At 55.9% G+C, this 18,964-nt stretch overlaps 1 protein-coding gene and 1 long non-coding RNA gene across 5 annotated transcripts in view; both read left to right on the top strand.

Moving 5' to 3' along the window:
* The window catches only part of DLG3 (discs large MAGUK scaffold protein 3), a 77,634-nt gene that overhangs the window by 17,210 nt on the left and 41,460 nt on the right, over positions 1–18,964 (top strand). For 3 of the 4 annotated variants that reach the window (XM_066202741.1, XM_066202740.1, XM_066202743.1), the window contains exon 1: positions 8,579–8,905. The exons of the other annotated variant lie outside the window; for it this stretch is intronic. In XM_066202741.1, the coding sequence (XP_066058838.1) occupies positions 8,579–8,905 (327 nt within the window). Of the gene's footprint in view, positions 1–8,578; positions 8,906–18,964 lie in introns of those variants that run through there. 4 annotated transcript variants of the gene reach the window in all.
* LOC136300378 (uncharacterized) lies at positions 4,088–5,560 on the top strand. The gene is made up of 2 exons (XR_010723676.1): positions 4,088–4,391; positions 4,519–5,560. It is a non-coding gene; the product is annotated as an uncharacterized lncRNA (long non-coding RNA).

Below are 18,964 nucleotides of genomic sequence, written 5' to 3'. Positions count from 1 at the left end.
GTCAAACCCAAATCTCGTGCATGGTCACCTATTCCTGCTCTACTTGAGCACTTCTTGTCTAAAACCAGCAGCAAAAGGAAGATCCTTGAAGACACAAGGTGTTTCTGGCTGTGCAGCATAGGAAAATCTTGATGGATATGGTGTCTCCATTCACCTATGTCATTGTCACTGTTTTGAAGGTGTTTTGATGGTGCATGCAGCTCTCCCCATGCCATGGCAGAAAGGGAACAGTGATGGGGAGGCTCTGGGTAGTGTCCAACAGAGAGCCATGCTCCAGAGCCATCCAGACAGGCTTGGTGTCCATCCATCCTCCCTCCAGATTAGTGCTTCAGCTTTGCCTCCATTTAGTGTCTGCATCTGCCTGTCCCTGAGGGAGCACAGCTGCTGGAGCAACTTGCACACTGAGATTCCCACTGATGGGTTTCATGTGTAGCTCTGATATCAAGAACCAGGACCATTCATCGGCATCTCCAGCAGGATGGGGACTGATCGGGGCCAGGCCCATCAGTGCCTTGGCCAGGAGCTCAGTGAGGCACTGCACTGTTTCTGCTGGGTCTCTGTCTGCTCTGCTCATCGAGTTTCCCAAATGTGTTGATTTCCCAGGTTCCTGCTTTCCTGCTTTGCCTTCTCAGGTGATGGACCATATTCCTGCTGTATCCAAAGCGAAGTGCTGGAGCCTGTCTCCTGTAGCACAGATCCCCCATGGGCTTGGGAAATGTGGAGCCAGAGCATGGAGTGTGCCACCCTCTCCTCCATCCATCCACAGTCCACTCCTCCTCACAGCCACCCCAGCATCTCTGGAGGGTGAGGAAAAATCCCCCAGGTGCATTTCTGCAAAACAAACGAGCTGTCCTCACCATTTTTAAAGAAACAAACCAAGCTCGAAGGCAGAGCCTGGCAGGCCAGCTGCTTTCATTCTGGAGTGCTGGAGCTGGGGGAACATCACTGCATCTTAATGGCATCAGGCTGGACGGAGATCAGGATTCTGGTGGCAGAAGCAGTACTGGCACTGTTATAAATAGAGCAGCCACGATTACTGCTCATGAAGGTTTATGGTCTTTAGGATTTGGAGGATCAGTATCAGGCTACACTGAGAGATGTATTATCCTCGCCATTGGCAGGATCTAAGGGAAGTGCAGGGGGAGGACAGTAAATGAGCGTGGGTTTGGAAATCATCCCTCTTGTGAATCCAAGCGTGAGCCTTTGGAAAGGTGCTTTCTGCTGGCTCCTCTTGCCTTGCTCTGCCTGCTCTGGGAGGGTTAAACAGTGTGAGGCTGCAGCAGTGGCAGCATTTCAAGCCAATCTCTGCCCTGTTGCAGAAAGCAAGGATTTGCCCCAGGGCAGCACCTGCCAGAGCCCTGCAGCCTGCAGGTACAAAGCACCTTGTAGGAGTCTCGCTGCCATCTCACCTAAAAATTATTCCAAGTCCCGAGGCTCAGGCAAAGGCCTCCTGCAGTCTGTGGCCTGGATAACTGCAGGGGCTGGCACTGCTCAGGTACACCAATGCCTGTGCCCAAAGCACTGGCATGGAGACCATTCTGCCTGGCCACCATCGCTTCCCCAGCCTCACACCCAGCTTCCCACCTGCACGTGTCCAGGAAACACGGCGATGTCCTGCCACGCTGTCCCCCCCTTTTAAGGGGTATTTTTAGACCGGATCATTTCTCAGCCTGGGCTACAGCAGACTGAGGGAGGAGCTGTGGCAGAGCAAGGAAGGGGCACTGCACTGCAGTGCAGGGGGAGACCAGGCTGGACCTGGAGCTGGTTTATTGCTATCCCATTGTGGCACTGTTCATTCCCTCCCCCTTGGCATGCAGTGCACAGCTATTTCTCCTCTGTGCCGTGGTAGGTTTCGCACAGCTGAGTCTCACGGGGTGTTTCTGCAGGAAGATTTCGTAAGCTTTAGTGCTCCGCTGCTGTGGGAGAGCTCCTGCCTTCCTGGTCTGGCCTAGAACAAGAGTGGGGCGATGGAAAAGCTCTCCCAGCTCTCCCTCACGCCACGGCTGGGCAGCTCACGGCCTTTGGGGAAAACTCAGCCCAGGTGTGTGCTCCAGCCAGTGTGGATGTCCAGCCCCTGCCACCTGACCGTCCCACGTCCAAGCCCTGATGTCAGGGTGAGGCCAACTGGCACATGGCCCCTCAGCACCATCCACCCTCCAGGCTTTGTGTCGCTAGCGTGTCACCCTTGAGGACGGCACGGCTGTGCCCGTGCCTCGGGAGCGGCTCCTCATGCCGCGGCTGGGACCCGCTGTGAAGGTCACCTCGGGGCTTCCGACATGGCCTGGGGGGGTCGGGCGGGCGGCGGCACTGCGCCTTTAAGAGGGCTCCGTGCGCGGGCTGCGGCCCGGCGGCGCGCGCGCTGATTGGCCGGGCGGGCGGCGCGCGCGGCGGGGGCGGAGCCAGCCATTCACAAATTTCCCAGTGGCTCCGCCTCCCTTAAAGGGGCAGGGCCGCGCCAGCCGGGCGCACGACTCCCCTTCACCGCGGGTGCCCGTGGCTCTGAGGGACACCAGCATTGGGTTTTCTCCCCGCGGCTGGGCGGGTTTCCCTGCCGGAAAGTGTATTCTGGGGCAGCACTGATGAGGCACCAGCATCCCTGTGAGTCACTGGCTGTGGGCGGTGGGAGTTGCAGAATGGGCTTTGCTCCGACTGGAAGGGGCAGATTGGAGCAGGGCTGGCCAGGCGAAAGAGAGAATGCGGAGTTCCCACGGAGCTGCCCTCCCTGTTCCCCAAGCAGAGTGGGAATAATCGAGGAAGGGACATCTCTGTGCCCTGGATGTGGGGGAAGGTCCCTCTGGGCAGGGTGGTGCTGAGCCCTTGTCTCCCTTTCAGAGCCACACGTTGCCCCACTCTGAGGAGAGCACCTGTCCCTGCAGGGATGGGTCCTGGGGAGGAGCCCCTGAGAGCCAGCCTATGGGGCTTTGTGACCCCAAGGTCATTTCAGCTTAGGCAGAGCCAGCCAGGAGATCTCCACAGGCTTGTACAGCCCAGGCAGGGGGTGTGTGACTCCCACTACAGCTGAAGAGTGTGAGCATAGCCAGAGGCAGCTGGGGACTAGTGAAGGATGCAGGGAAACAGGATTTCTGGTGGTGTCACACTAGGCACAAGCCAGACATCAAGGTACAGGACCAAAAAAATAGCAACTGATTCTCTTAAAGATAGCGAGATTTCAAAACACCTTGCTGTGACCCTGATGTGGAGTGGTGAGGTTGTGCCCTGGTCACACTGTCAAAGCTTCCCTCTGCTCCGTCATTTTCTAAAGGAAATGAGGCACGCACAAGGAGTGGGCACCCACAGACCGTGGGACACGTCAGTGCTGTAATTGCCATGCCCTTGCAGCAGCGAGGCTCCCCCCCACCGTGGAGGGAAGTGCATTGAGGCAGCCCACAGCCAGCCCGTGCTTCAAGTGCTCCAACACAAGGAACATCCCTGCCAGGTGATGGGGAGAGCGGCTGTGGGCATTGTGAGGCTGTCAGGAATTCCATAAAGCCTGCTGCATTTGATTGTTATTAAATAACGCCTCCAGGCTCTACTTTACAGGCAGGGAGCCTGAGCCCTGCTGTAAGGACCTGCCTCAGGTCTCCATCACTCCCCTCCCCTCCCCTAGCACTGCCATGGAAGACATTTAGTTGTCCATGATGTGAGCTGCAGAAACCAGCCAGGGGTGTCTATTAAAGACTCTCGTGCCGTTGCTGCCACAAGCGAGGGTGCAGCAACTGGGCAATGCATCAGGGATCATTAATAGAATAAAAATGGTTTTGCCCCAGAGGAGAACAATTTGTTGGGCATCTGCCCTGAGAGTGCTGAGAGTTATTGGTCCCTTGGTATGCCTGGTTGTTATTATCCCAGCTGCACATTTCCCGGCGTGAATCGCTGCTGGTGGCAGGAAGGAGCAGCCATGGAGTGAGATGTTTTTTTACCCTGCCCCTTCCCGCTCAGCTGTGACTGCACAAACCCTCCAGTGCTCACAGGAACCTCCAGCCCCGTTTGCCCACAGCAGCTGTGCAGCCAGCTCTACAGAGCACCTCTTCCAGATCCAATTAAGAAGCCCCAGCCCCAGCAAATGGCAAATTCCTGCTGGATGGGGTGTGTATTAGTGCTGAGGAACTGACTGACAGACTGAGCCAAGTTCAGCTGGTCCCTCTCTTTGCTGCTCATCTCCTCCCAGCCTGCGTAGGTACATTTCCCTGCTGCCTCCCTGGGCTGCATGTGTTGGGTGTCATTTGCAGGTGATTGTGATGGAAGAAGGTACCTCCCCCGTGCAAAACTGTCCTCCCCTTCCTCCTGAGCATTATAAGGATTCCCTGTCTGCACCCAGGCTCAGAGCAAACGCGTGGCTTCGCTTCCCCTGGCAGGATCCAGCTCCTCTTGGGTGATAGTCAAGCGCTCAGGTGACTGCTGTTTCTGCGAGGAGCCGGCTGCCTTCAGCCTGCCCCGTCTTCATCCCCTGCTCCTGGAAGGGCTGTAGGCACAACAAACCCACAGTGGCACCTCACACTTGCCTTCCTCTTCCCGCAGGGCTTCATGCGAGAGGAGGGGAGCGGCAGCAGGGGCTGAAATGCCGGTGACACCAGATAAAACCTAGCTCTGTGCCATCTTCGTGCTTTGTAAATAGCAGCATCTCCGGGGATTTCTTGACGCTTTGCTGAAATTAGCACCTGTAAAAAGAGCAGCTGCCAAAGCTGAATTTAAATAAGACGGGAAGAATTCCGGTAGGAAGAGGGTAGAGAATGAGAGAGCTCTTGAATCACTTCCCTCCATGAAGGCACCTGCCTGGAAATCAGCTCCCATCTCCTTTAGCCCTGCTCAAAGCTCACGTTACTGCAGCAAGATGCCCACAGCTGCCTCAAAGTGCTGGGCACTGTGCCTGCCCTGCCAGACACAGGCCTGGGCACCCCAGTGCAGGTGCCCACGTCACTTGGTCTCCCAGCAAAGACACTCCCAGTTGCCAAAATGCCACTGCTCACTAAAACAAGCTGGAGAAGTACAGAATGTGGATGCCCCTGGCCAGCCCTGGCCTCCTCTTAGGCTTGATTAGGTATCCCAAGTCCTGTGCAGCATTGAGGAACGTTGCAAGTAACCATGGATTACTTTTTTTCCCCTTTAATTGGGGCTAGCAGGTGGCACATGTGGTTCATTACAAATACACACTAATTAAATTACTCTTGTGGCAGCTAAAATGGGAAATGTGGGGTTTGGGGAGGGGAGATGCAAGAAGGTAAGGAAGGACTGTAAAGAGCTGCAGCAGCTGAATCTTAAGACCCCTCTGGTTGCAACTGGTAATGAGGCACTAACAGATAAGAGAGCTGGGGGAAGTGGCATGGGGTGGAGGCACAATACTGGCACTCCAGGGCTGGCAGTGAGGGTGTTTCCCATGTGGGGGTGCCCATTGCAGGAAAGGCTGTGAAGGCAACCAGAGACCCAGCACAGAGAGGACCAGACACCTTCCTTGTGGAGGATGCACCAAAAAAAGAAAAAAAAAAAAAGGGTGGGGGAAAAATCAAATGAAATGCTTCTCTTTATTGTTCACTCAGCTCCTTATTAAAGCATTTTTCCCTAACAGCTCTTGTCCTTTGCTTCTGCGCTTCCACCCTGAGTGATTGCCCATGTCCTTGCCTGCCCCCATCCCAGGACAGAGTGACAGGAGATGTTTCTGGAGCAGGGCAGGTGTGAGCAGTTGGAGAGACAGACTCTGCTTGTGCAGTTCCCTGGTGCTTTCCTCCCACCCAAGTCAGCCTCTTCCAGACATGGGGCTCCTGACTGACCTTGGCCCAGAGATGGCTTTGGGGAAGGCCCATGGCAGCGGGGAGGATCCCTGCAACATGACCATGTCATCCCAGGGTGGGAACTGCAGTGGGAAAGATGTTTGCAGCTGGGATGGAGCAGTAATTAGTTATGCACAGGTACTGAGCACATCTCATTGATTAAGTTATCTCAGAGGTGCTGATGGGTGGGTAGCCAACAAGGAATTCATGTCCTTTTGTCTCATGGGGGAGACACTGGCTCCCTGCCCTTTTTTACAAGGCTTTTTGCTCTACTTTGGTGCAGCAATCCTCTATCTCAGCTTCAGTCTGGCCCCAGTCCCTCCTGTCATTCCCATCTGATGGCACAAGGAGCAGTAGAAGATGTGGAGATGATCCTAATTTCTTAAAACCCGAGGTGTAAAGTCCTCTCTTGAAGCCAACACTGCACACTTCCCTGCCATGCACACAACCACAGTTTTTCACTGATTGATTCAAGCTTGCTTTGCATGCAGGCATCCCATCCTGTCCTGCCCCAGCGAGCTCCTGGGGTCTGCAATGCCCTGTGGCACTGAGCTCTGCTGGGTGGAAACACTTCCTTTTGTGCAGCCATTGGCTTCATCTTGGTGCATCTCTTTGGGTCAGTGCCACAGTGCCCCTGGGATTGAAAACTGTCCAGAGAGAGCCCAGGGGAGCAGCAGGGTGAGCCTCACCTGTGGGGCTGTTTCTGAGGGCTCAGCAGCACTGCTGTGCTCGGCTGCTCGAGGTCACCATGGTGAGGACAGCTGCTTTAGACTTGCTTGTCCAGGAACATTATGACTGTTCGAAGCCTGCAGTTGGGAAATCTCAGTGTCTGAGCCACTTCACCATTCTGTGGCATCAAGCCACCTTGTGATTGAGGTGACCTGAGCAGCCTGGAGACAGTGAAGTGCAGGCAGTGCTGGAGAGGACAGGTGCTGCACCGTGCAGTGGGGAACATGGTGCTTGGGGCCAATGCTGATCCTGATTATAGGGTGTCTTCTGCCCCCTCCCCCTCACCCAGAAGCAACCATTTCACCTGACTGGTTGGGGTGCAAACCCTGCAGGAGAACCTCTGTGTGCAGAGGTGAAGTGCAGAAGTAATTTTGCAGTTTAAAGAGCTAAAGGAACAAGGAGTGGGCTGGGGCATTTATCTGACCAGCCATCATGCGCTTCCTCCTCCCAGAGCCCTGCTCGTGCCCAGGGCCATATTACACCAGCTGCAGGAGGCCAGGAGGAGCCTTGCAGACCTTGGAACCTGAACTGAGGTGTTGCACTGCCGTATCTTGTGGCTCAGCTTGTGGCCCAGCTTGTGGCCCCCTCCTGCTTCTGTGTTTTAGCCATATCCTGTGGGCGCCCTGTGCACATTTCATTGCTCTTCTACGTATTTATGTACCATTTCTTTGAATAGTTTTTTCACCTACCCTAGTGTTTTTTACAACCTTTAAGCATTAAGAGGCCAGGATCAGATTCTTAATGATCAGATGTGGGGTTTTGTAATGAGTTTTCTCTCTCTCCCCACCAATTTCTCTGAATGACTCTTATTAACCTCTTCCAGTCCTGCAGTTCTATGCAAGAGGTGAAGGACTGCCTGCCTGAGCTGCACTGGGAGCAGCACCCCTGCCCTGCTGCAGCAGCAGGCATTTCTGCTCTGCTTTTACCATCCCCTGATGGCAGTAGGAAGGGCAGCAAAGGCCCTTGGGGTTTCTGCGCCCCCAGTGCACCTGTGGCTCATGGGACAGTGCTAGCATCCCCAGGGTGCTGTTCTTGATGGAGCACATGTGGTAACACTTCCAAAAAAGCAAGATGAGAACTGATAGAGGCAACAGAGGCGCTGCTGCCAACTTAGCGACCTGTTCAGATCTTCAAAAATTATCTCATACTCCAGTGCTGACCACAGCTGAAGCGAAGGGAGCCCCTCTTGGCATCAACCACAAAGCTGGCAGGGCTGCCCCGGCCGCGCGGGGCTGGAGGAACGGCACCGCACAAAAGGGCCGGGAGACGGGCTGAGGGCAGCCGCAAGGTGATGCCCGAGGCAGCGCAGGATTCGGCTCCTTCTGGATGCCGCCTGCGCGGGGGGCAGCGGGGGCGGCGCGGCCGGGGTCTGCCCGGAGCGGCGGGGATGAGGAACACGGGGATGAGGAGCGCGGGGATGAACGCGGGGATGAGGAACACGGGGATGAGGAGCGCGGGGATGAACGCGGGGATGAGGAACACGGGGATGAGGAGCGCGGGGATGAGCGGCGGGGATGAGGAACACGGGGATGAGGAGCGCGGGGATGAGCGGCGAGGATGAGGAGCGCGGGGATGAACGCGGGGATGAGCGGCGCCGCCGGGGCGGGGCGCGGAGGTTCCGCCGGCGCGGATTGGCCGCTGCGGGGGAGGGGGGGCGAGGGATGCTCCGCGCCGCCGCAGGTGCCGCGGTCCCGCACCGAGCCGAGCCGGACCGGGCTGAGCCGGACCGGGCTGAGCCGCCCCATGCAGCGGAGCGGCTCGGAGCTGCTGCCCCGCGCCCCTCGCCGGGAGCGGCCCCGGGACTGAGTGGCGTTGCGGACGATGCCGCGGCGCGCCCCCGCGGAGATCACCGCGTTGTAACACCATCCCCCTCCCTTCCTCTTCCTCCTCCTCCTCCTCCTCCTTCTCCTTCTCCTTCTCCTCCCACGGGGCCGGGGGCGCCGAGCGGGCGAAGAGGCGGCAGGCGCGCCTTGCGCGGGGCGGGGGCCGCTGCCGCCCCCTGAGCATCCCTCCCTCCCTCCATCCCTCCGCCCCTCCGCGCCGCCTCCCTCCCTCCCTGCCGGCTCTATGGTGTGAGGGCAGCGATGCACAAGCACCACCACTGCTGCAAGTGCCCCGAGTGCTACGAGGTAACGCGGATGGCGGCCCTGCGGCGCATGGACCCCCCCTCCTACGGCGAGTGGCAGCACGAGCAGTACGGCTACGGCGGCTACGGCTCGCAGACCCTGCCCGCACCCGGCGGGGCCGCGCCCGCCGCCCGCGGCAAGGCCAAGCTGGGGCCCCCCGCCCGCGACCCCGCCGCGCTGAAGCCGCCGCCGCCGGCGCCGGGCAAGAGCGCGGCCAAGGTGAACGGGAGCGGCCCGGGCTGGTGGCCCGAGTGCACGTGTTCGAGCCGCGACTGGTACGAGCAGGTACGGGCCAGCCCCGGGCAGCGGCTCCCCGGTGCGGTACGCGACGGGGCGGGCGGCTGTCGGGGTAACGCGGGGTTCGTGGCGGGTTTCTGGCGCACCCCGCAGCATCGCCCCGGGCGCGTCGCGAGCAGCCGGCGGGGATGCCGGGGCTGGATGCCGGCGTCGTTGCGGATGGCCGTCGTCGTCGCTCGGGTTGGCCGTCGGAGCCGGCGGGGTTGGCGCTGCCGTTGTTGGGGTTGTCTGCCGCGGTCCTGCCCGGCGTGGGAGCCCGGCATTTGGAGCAGCCTTCCCGGGGCCGAGCGGGGCCGAATGGATCTTGCTTGGCGCGAGGTGGTCGTCGGGCGCGATGGATTTTGGACGCCCCGCCTGAGGTGCCTCGCTGCTTGCGGTGCCGTTGCCTGTAGCCCTGGCAGCATCAAGGGCATCCCATCATCATCCTGTGTTTAGCAGGCACGGTGCGTGCTGCCCGCTGGGCAGCCTCGTGGGTTCGCAGTGTTGCTTGCCAGCGCTCCCAAACTGTCACCCACTCTCCATTGAGTTGTGGTTTCCTCGCTCTGCTGCTACGTCCCTGCTCCCCGAGATTATTACGTAACCCTGCTCTGGTCGCTGGCGTGCTGTGTGCATTCTGCCCCATTTCACTGCCTCCATTTCTTCCCACACACATTCATTTTATTAGTGTTCTCCAAGACCCATTCTCGGGCTGTGTCTCTCTCCCCTAAATGGAGAGACCAGTCTTATTTTGAACCCACAAGCCGGCTTAGAAAATGGTTGGATCTGTTTGCAAAGCATTAAAATGGAGGCTAGACCCTGCCTGAGAAACAATTTACCCTGCTTGAGAGAGAGGCATTTCAGTCTGCTTCTTTCTTTCATTATCTTCAAACCTCACATGATTTCTTATTGATCCTTCTAATTATTATTTCAAGCAGGCAGACACACGGGAATCAATGGGAATTCTCTCCTCCTCTGCTCTCGGCAAACACAACCCTCTTCTTCCCTTCCTCTATTTTTTCTTCATTACTGTCTCGGTCTGTAGCTCTGGTTGAAATAATTAGATTCATAGCTGATAGTTCAGATGATATTTACAGAAGGCACCAAAAACCCCAGCCACCTTCCTATGAGCCTGCTCCTGCTTTCTCTCTCTTTCTCTGCCACTCTTTGCATCAAAATCAGCCTCAGCTCTCTCTCGCCTGCTGATTCCTGGCAAGCATTCTTCCATCTTTCCTCCACTATCTCTTTCCTTCCCTCCATCCAAAGCAGCGAGCTCGGGGGGCAGAAAATCAAAGCGTGTTTGCTCCTTCCTTTCTACTCCTGCTTGCATGAAAGGTCCGGCCCAGTATTCCTGGTAAGACGATTGCAAGCAGTGTGAGAAGGAAGTGATGCCAGCTGCATTGCTGCCGTGGCAGGCTGGGCAGGGGAGCCTTTCATGTTTTTGCAATGGTGGAAGAGAAATCATTGTCTCTTTGTGGTGCTGCCATGGAGCTTGGGCTGCTCGGAAAGTCAGCGTTGGGAATCTCTGCTCTGCCTTTGCCTCTCTGAATGTGAAAAAAAAAAAAAAAAAAAAAAAAGGAAAATCAAAAGCTCCTCACGGCATTGCAAGCAACAGAGGATGCCAGTGTTTGAGGCTATGTGAGCATAGAGGGGTCTGCATGTAGAATATGACGTGTGTGGTATGTGCACTGCCTGTATCAGAGCAGGCAGCAGCTCCCTGGTGTGGAGCAAATAAATGTATGTATGCCGTGAGTAAAGCTTTGCAGCAAATGCCTCGGCAACGCTCTCCTCCTGATCCAAGGGTGCAAAGTGCCCGAGCCCCGAGGAATCCATGTTCTACCCAGCCCAGTGGTGGGCAGAGGGACAAAAGGTGGTAACATGGAAACATCTAGGCATGGCTTGTGCCCAGGCAAGCAGGTCCAATTGGCTCTGGGAGACTGGGAGATGTTGGGCTCTGGGTAGATTTGGCTGGAGGTTGCAGATGCAAAGCAATCTCCTTTACAGGCTGCCTCCGTGTCCAGGAGAGCCTTGGCTGGAGGCAGGGCTGCCATTTTTCAGGGCTGCCCCTTTAAATGAGCTCACTGTCCCTGAAAGCACTTCCAGCAGCTGAGGTGGGAAGGGGTGCACAGACCAGGAGGCTTTCCTGGGTAAGCAGGGATCTGTTAAACCCCTGAGGAGCTTCACCACCTCTCATTCAAGCATTTTTTTCTCCCCTTGCTTCTTCATGCAAGCAGAGAAGCGTGTGCTAGTGCTGTGGCACCAGAATTGTGCTCACAAGTTGCATGTGGTGGTGTATGTTCTCTGACATCATGGCATACTCACAGACCCTGTGTGCAGCTCCACGGCATATGAGACGTGCCCACACGTGCTGCCCAACACACGGCACGGTCCCAACGTCAACCTGCACCTCCTCCCACTTCCAGCCCCCGTCTGTTCTCTCCTCCTGCCTCTCCCCTTCTCTAGGACACATTTTAGCTTGCTCAGGCAATGCCAGTAACTGAGAACACCTATTCCTCACCGGAGGGAGGGAGGAAATCCCTGAGGTCTAGGTATCTCATATCTTTTTTGCTTTGCTTTCCTTCTCCCCTCTGAGATCTCTTCCATTTCTTTTCCCTTATCTATCCATGTTCCCTGCTCATTAGTTCCCGGTCCCTGCACTTGATGTCATTGCTGTCCTCCATTGTTTCCATCACTATCCCTCCTGTTGGCCCTGTGCCCTCCTTGTCCCCCTTTGCTCGCTGGTAGGGGCCTCAATTCCTCCCCTGCCAGACTGGGGTGACAGGAGGACTCCTGGCTTTGGGGGAGGAACAGCAGTGTGATCCAGGGAAGCGTCCCTGATGTGCAGCACTGGAGGAGCAGACTGCTCAAACCCCTCCTCTCCCTGCACAGTGACGCCCACGGCCTCTCAGGAGAGGGGTGCTCAGCTGCCTGGACATGCCCAAGCCCCTTCTCCAGCACTGCTCCAAGAGCTGAGGGTCCAGAAGTAGCACCTTTCCCTCCCACAGGGAATGTCCAGCCCTGAGTCTTAGTTCAGTCTAAAGACGCTGGTGGCAGGCACAGTGACCGGGGAGAGCCCCTCCCCCATGAGGGTCCCAAGGGTGTCACCAGCATTTTCATGTCCATTTCAGGTGTCTGGGGCACGGGCTGGGGAAGGGGCCCAGGGCAGTGCTGTTCCCTGGCATGTGGTGAGGATGTCCCCTCTGCCCCCAGGGCTGCCCCAGGTTTGCTGGCCCTGCTTGGCCAGGAATGCAAAGTCCTGCTGCTCCCCTTTCTGTGGTCACTTTCTCCCTCTTGGGGTGGTGACGAGGGTGCAGAGGGGAGCTGGAGCAGCATTGCAATGAGACCTTGACCACCTGCAAATGCCCAGAGCATGCCAGGCTTGTGTGGACTCCACCCCTGGCAGAAATGTTTCGTGTCCAGGCAGGTGGAAGAGTGGGACAGATCTTCCATGCCTGCCCTCAGCAGGGAGTGTTTCACTGGTTGTCAGGGGTGGTTTTTGGTGCACAAACGTTGCTGGTTGAATTCTTTCCATGCACTGAGCAATTAACTGCAGTAGGTGGGCACAGGACAGCACATCTTGGCCGAAGCACCAGCCTTTGCTGAGCCTTCAGGTGTTGTTGGACTCGGGGCGCCTGTCTCTTGGGGCATGGGTGGCAGGGGGAGGAAAGAGCCTTGGAGAAACCGTGGGGGTTCAGACCGGGTTTCTGTGTGACGAGCAGGTGTGGCTGGAAGGAAGGAGGGAGAGCACCGAGGGGGCAGGCAGGAAGCCAAATACAGGTTGCTTTGTGGGAAATGGCTGAAGCCCCAGATGTTCCCTGGGGAGGTGCGAGGGAGGGTGAGAGGAACAGGGTGCCGGGGACATGGAGGCAGTGGAGGTGGTGAGGTTGGCAGGGTGATGTTGCTATGGCTACTCCCGTGCTATTCATAGAAGAAATTAGCTAAATCTTTGCACTGAAACGTGGAGGAGGAGAGAGGAGGAAGGCGTTCTCTGTGTTTGGAGGGAAGGAGAGAAGCCAAAACAGGAAGGGGGTGAAGTTTTCCTTCTTTTCTCTGTGCCTGCACCGTGGAGGGGCATTTCAGGGAAGCACCGCTGCCTGAGCTGCCCAGCCTTGGCAAGACGTGGAAGGATGCAGGCAGAGAGGAGCTGTCCCATGGGAAAGCTCCCCCTGCAGAGCTTCCACACAGAGTCCCACATGGCAGGATGAGTTCTGTATTGTGCCAGGAGCACAGGAGACATCCTCTTAATTAAAGACAGCCAATCTGTGAAAGGTATTTTTGGCAACCTAAATGTAGATGCAACTGTAGTGAAACTTGTCCTTTGCATCTGGCTCCATTGCTGAGCACAGTGCTTGTCTGTTCCTGGCCCCACCCATCTGCCCAGCCCCTGCTCTGTGGTTACTGGTGGACAGGGGGACCACCCTGTCCTCCCTCCACCTCCAGCATCTCTTCCAACATGTCCCCCTGCCAGCCGGAGTCCCAGAAGTCTTCCCTCTCCCTCACTCCTCATCACACTCCACTCCCTCGTGAGAGTTTGATTCCCCTTCCACAGACCTGTTTGTCACCTCCTCACTCACGATGTGTAAATCTGCGTGTCTGTTCCTAATATATCCCCCTCCATCTGATCTCACCTCTCAGCTTGTTTCTTGGGCATCTCCATCTGCTGATCCTGCCGTCATCACCCAGTTGAGTTGCTATAACCAGGTACTGAGCTGCTCTCCTTCCCCCCAGCCCAGCCTCACACCCAGCCTCGCACCCGCCCTCGGCCCCTTGCCCCACGGGGAGAAGCTGATTTTTCTGATGGTCTTGATGTTCCTTTCCTGCCCCTCAGATGAAATCAAGGTCTAGATAGTGCTTTTTTAAAGTCACCCCCTGCTTTCCCGGTGCCTCTCCTGGGAAAACCTTAACACACAGATGCTGAGTGAGCTGGTTCTCCTCACCCGCCCCGGAGCATCCCGTGTCCTGCTGTCACCCATCCCCTGGATGAGAAGGGTCAGATGTTTTCAGTGCTCCTTCACAAAGCATGCTGAATTCATTTAGGAGTTGACAGATGAGGACGTTTGTCTCCTTAGTTTATATATTCACCTGTATGACTTTCCCCCTTTTCTTCAGGCACGTGAATCCCTTGGACAGGGGTTGTACACTTGTGCTTGTTGGCTTTTCTGACTCATCTCTTTAATACAGTAGGGGATAATGCTGGAATTATAGAAGTGAGTTGAAGGACTGAGCTTAGCTCCTTTCCAGCTGGATTACTGACTGCTGCCTGCCAGCCAGCCCAGATGTGCAGACTGCAGCCCTAGAGCTGTGCCTGGCTGCTGGGTTTGGGGACCTGAGCTGCTGGAGGGACACTTGGAGCAGCCCAGGGAGAGGTGCTGGAGCTGGTGTCTGAACTGGCTGTGCTGGAGATGTAGCTGCTGCTCTAAAGGCAGCACCTGAAGACACACACATGGGAGAAACCCCATCAATGCAACGTGTGGAAGAAGAGCAAACTACCTACCAGAAATGGGAGGATGTGGCCCTGCCACGCTGCTGGAGGAGGAGGAGGAGGTGGAGAGTGCATTGGTGAGGCATGCAGGGCTGAGCACAGGCATGTTTCAGCACGGGTGTGTGCAGTGTGGAGGATGTTGCTCCTGGTGAAGAATCTGGGGGCAGCAGGGAGCCCATCAGCCTCCAGTGTGACAGCACCTGCTGTCATTCCTGTTGGAGGGATGTCCCCTGCCCCCATGACTGCACTTCCCACCAGCTCCTCCACCGTGGCTGGAACCTGCCTGAGCCCGGTCCTGACCCGTGCCAGGGATGCAGCAGGGATCTGCTGGCCATCCTCGGGGTGTGCAGTCCCACAGGGGGTTGCATGAGAGGGAAACAGCTGTCCCAGAGGCCCAGTCCGGGTACCCTGCGTGCAGAGGAGGGTGGGAGGAAGAAGCGAAGCAGAAGCTGTCACTGTTCCTGGAGAGTTGCCTTGTTCGGGTAAGCCCCTCGGCACGTCGTGTGCTATTATGGGAGGAGAGAAGCTTCCGTTCCTTCCAGAGCTGTGAATGCTCATTTAGAGAGGGGAAGTCATTAAGACTAATCAGGACGTAATCAGGGCCGCGGTGATGTGCCGGGCGCCCGCTGAGCGCAGCCCGGTGCAGGAAGCCGGGCTCTGGGTGCCGGGGGAGAGCAGGTCAGCACTGCTCTGTGCTGGGGCACCAGGAGCTCAGTGTGGGGCTGAAAGGGCTCTGCCTGCCACCCCAAACCCTGCGTGCTCCAGCGAGCGGCTGTGATTCAGGGATGGGTGTAACCCTTGCTGTGAGGTTGTGCCGGCGCCGTGGGTGCAGTGGGCTGTGTTAATGCTCACAGCTGGTTTTAACACATGCAAAGATGGGATGATGTAGGGAGTCCTCAAGGGCCCTCGTTGCAAATCCAGCAATATGCTGTGAGCGTGTATCAGGGACTTAGAGATGAAAACTTTTAATACAGCGTTTAACAAGTCCGGAATACCTGAATTTGGAATGAACTTCACAGTTTAGCTTGCAGAGCTCGCCTGATGGGGCTTGCGGAAGAACTGCTTCGAGGGTGTAATTATTTTTGGGAACATGTAGTGCTTCAGAGCACCCCAGAGCAGGCCCTAGATACTTTCTCGTCACCTTTGTATTAACTGGAATTTATCTTGAATCTCTGTTGATGGATCTTGGTTTCCTTTCTTTCCCACAGGAACAGGTTTCTTAACACTTGTTAACTGGGTGTGCACTGGAACTTACTGAAAAGAAGAAATTAGGATATTTGAATCCCAGGAACCAAAGAAATCTTCATTTTAACACTGTTCCTTATTCCTTTTCCCCCTAAACATATGTATTTGTCTGAGAGGAAGATAAAAGCATGCGACTCTTTCAGATAATGACAGCTCTTCCTGTGTGAAAAGGAATCAAGTCAATTTTATTTGGTACCGCCAGGTCAAAGAGAAGCTACTGAAGCCCAGCAGCTCTGCAAATTGGGTCACTTATTTTAGTGGGCTGAGCCTGGAACAGGATGTTTAACTTTCAAGTTTGAACACCCTGGCCTTAATGGTTTCTAAATGGAAACTTAGATTCGACAGAGCTTCTGTTTGGGAAGCTTTCTGAGTAAAGGCTTTTTCCAATCCCTATTTAAGCAACTCTTTAAAAAAAAAAAAAAAAGGGGGGGGGGAGGACACCAAAACAAAGGTTAAACCTTCAGTAGCTGCTTGTGCCCACATTACACTTTGGGCACTTCAGTGGCTTTGCCAGAGATCCTTGTGACCAGGCACCTTTCAAGTCCCGTGCTCCCTGTTTCCGGATGGCCGCGGTGCTCTGAGCCAGTGCCGAGGTGCAGGGGCTGCCATGGCTCAGGGGCTCTGCTGCCACGGCCCCCGAGCCTGCTCCTGACACAAAAACAGCCCAGCTTGGACATCTCCCAGAGGCAGCCTGGAGAGAAGGGCTGTTCTTGCTTGCAGGCCACCAGGCTGGCTGGGAGCCGAGCACAGGGACACAGGCAGCAGCTGGCACCTGGCTGGATGGGACTGGCACAGTGGGTGCAGGCACCTGCAAGCTCCATTGTCAGCCCCAGCATCGTTTCCTGCATCACTGATTCCACGTTTTGAGCTGTGCAGGAGGGCAGGGGCTCAGCCTGTCACTCCCCTTCATGCAGGCACACTGTTGGGTCATGTCGTCCCCCTGCCCAAACTGTGTCAGCCAACAGGTTGCTCTTGCAGGAGGTGAGAAAATGTGCAGAGAGAGTTACTTTATCCAGCCCATTTAAAAGGAACAGTGATTCATCTCTGGTCAAGAACTTCTTCAGCCTCCAAAAGTTTCCATCCTCTCTTTTCCTTTGCTGCCTTTCCCTGTCCCAGCCTGTGGGAACTCTGAAGGATCAACTCTCCCTCAGAGGTTTCCAGCTCTGTGGATGCTCCCAAGCAACCTCAGTTCTGGCCACCGTGTAAAGCCCAGGAAAGCACAGAGAGATGAGCACAGGGATCCGTGAGGATGGGACCAGCCCTGGCAGCAGTGTGGTACCTCTCCCATTCCAGAGAATGGAAGGGTTATGTCAAAGCATGGATTTGGTCTTGAGATGTCAGAAAAGCCCTGTGTCTCATGGGCCAGCTGGGAGCAGGCTTCAGTCTGGGAAGGGATATGCCATGCATTGCTTCCTAACAGGAGGACTGTGAGGTGGCTTCCCTGGGCACAGCCAGGTGAAAACCAAGGGGGTCTATGGGGAACCAGGAGCAACCTGGAGGGAAGATGCCAGCACCTCTCTGCTCTACACACCTCCTCTCTGGCAGGGGCAGAGCCAAGACTCATCCCCTCCTTGCCTCAGGGAGCCTCAAGAGTGGGCTTCTGTCTGGCCTTGACCTCGAGTACAGGTTGCTGTGGAGGAGCTGCGTCCTCTCAGGTGCAGTGGGAGAGTGTAGGACTCTGGCTGGGTACAGGAATAGCCCAACATTGGGAAAACCAGCACGTGGGCACAGGGCGGGCAGGCCTGGCACAAAGCAGATGAGCGTGTCAGTGCTCATCAGGGTGAGCGGCGCTGAGCACGGGCTCTCCCTGTGTGCTGTGCAGGCAGGACCTGAGCTTGTTCCTGTGAAATTAATTCATCAGCTTGGTACAAACCCGCTCCCCACAGCAGCAGGAGCCTGGTGGTGTCTGGGCACCCTGCAGCCAACCCCGCTGGCACGGCAGCATCACATCACCCTCGGTGTCCCCGAGCCAGTACCTGCTTGTTCACAGCCAAAATTCGACACAGTTGGGTCCTGTGACAGAGCAGCTGCTTTCATAGCTGTAAATGCACAGCTTTCTCCATGGTTTAACACCCTGTAAAAAAAAAAATCAAAGCAGATGGAGCTGGACTACAAGCAGCTCAGTGTCGGCCCTGATTAGATAATTCTGTTGGGCATTTCCCCACTTGTGACCTCTGCCTCTGAGAGCTTTTAAAGGGATGTAAAGACCGAATTTCACTTATCTCCAGAGCCATTTCCTTCTGAGTGCTACTATTATACCTCAGATGATATGAAACAAAGAATATTAAAAGACAGATTGAATTTTTGCTCTGATCCAGTGTGGGGAAATAAAGGAGTTAAATTAGTACTTTGTTTCTCGTGCATTAGCCCAGTGTCTCAAGCAATCACTCTGTCCTGCACATTCCTTCTTGCATGACACATGGGGCACACCAGCCTCCTGCAGAGAGCAGCTCTGTGTGTTAGGCCTGGTATTTGGCATCTCTGGAGGCTGCTGTAATTCCTGTTGCTGGTTAAGACAGAAATGTGTTTCTATGTGATCACAATCCAGTTACCCGTGTGCTGGGACATCTGTAGCTCGTGTATTTTGCCTCCAGGAGGTACCTGACCTCTGTAGGCTGGTCCCCATGCCTGTTCTGTGGAGGGTGTGAAGCTATGGCAAAACTTTGGGATCTCAGTTCTGGAGACATTATCTCGAACTTTCAGTTCAGACTCTCCCCACCCAGCTCCTGTGTGCCAGCCCTGAGAGCATTCCTCAGGGAAATGCCACAGGGCAGGACCCAATCCACAGCAGCAGGCTAGTGAACCTCCTCCATTTGCACGTAATTGCAGCTTTTCTTTTGCTTGGAAGTTTTGGAAAATCATCATGTTTTGCAATTCCTGTCTTTGTGACGGCAGATGACAGCAGTAGAAACTGAGGTGAGGGGTGATACCTGTCGATGTTTGGTGCTCCCAGGTGACTGTATTAGTGTCACTGGGCTGCCAGGGCCCAAGTGGAGCCCAAATAGCAGCAGTCCCTCTCAGATCACTACCCAGAGGGGATATCTGAGTGTTTCTGAAAGGCCACGTCCTGTACCGGAGGTTTTTTCCAAGCGCTGCTGGCCTGCTGGCTGCTCCCTGCATGTGCTGCAGTGGTATTGCTGCAGCCTGTAGAGGAGGAGACGTCCCCTCTGCCCTGCATAGACCCACAGCCTCCTCCTGGCTTGGTCTGGCTCCCTCTCTGGGGTCTGCCTGGGGCAGATTTCTCCTCCCTCCATCACACCTGGGCTGTGGCTGCCACTGAGACTGTCATGCAGAGCTCAGTGAATGCGAGGCTCTGCTTCTCTCAGCCCCCGTGAGACCAGAGA

The sequence above is a fragment of the Chamaea fasciata genome, unplaced genomic scaffold (assembly GCF_029207755.1).
Source record: "Chamaea fasciata isolate MVZ Bird 193981 ecotype frontalis unplaced genomic scaffold, bChaFas1.0.hap1 SCAF_22, whole genome shotgun sequence".
In the NCBI taxonomy this organism is placed as follows: Eukaryota; Metazoa; Chordata; class Aves; order Passeriformes; family Sylviidae; genus Chamaea; species Chamaea fasciata.
This window is presented reverse-complemented; position numbering and strand designations above follow the sequence as displayed.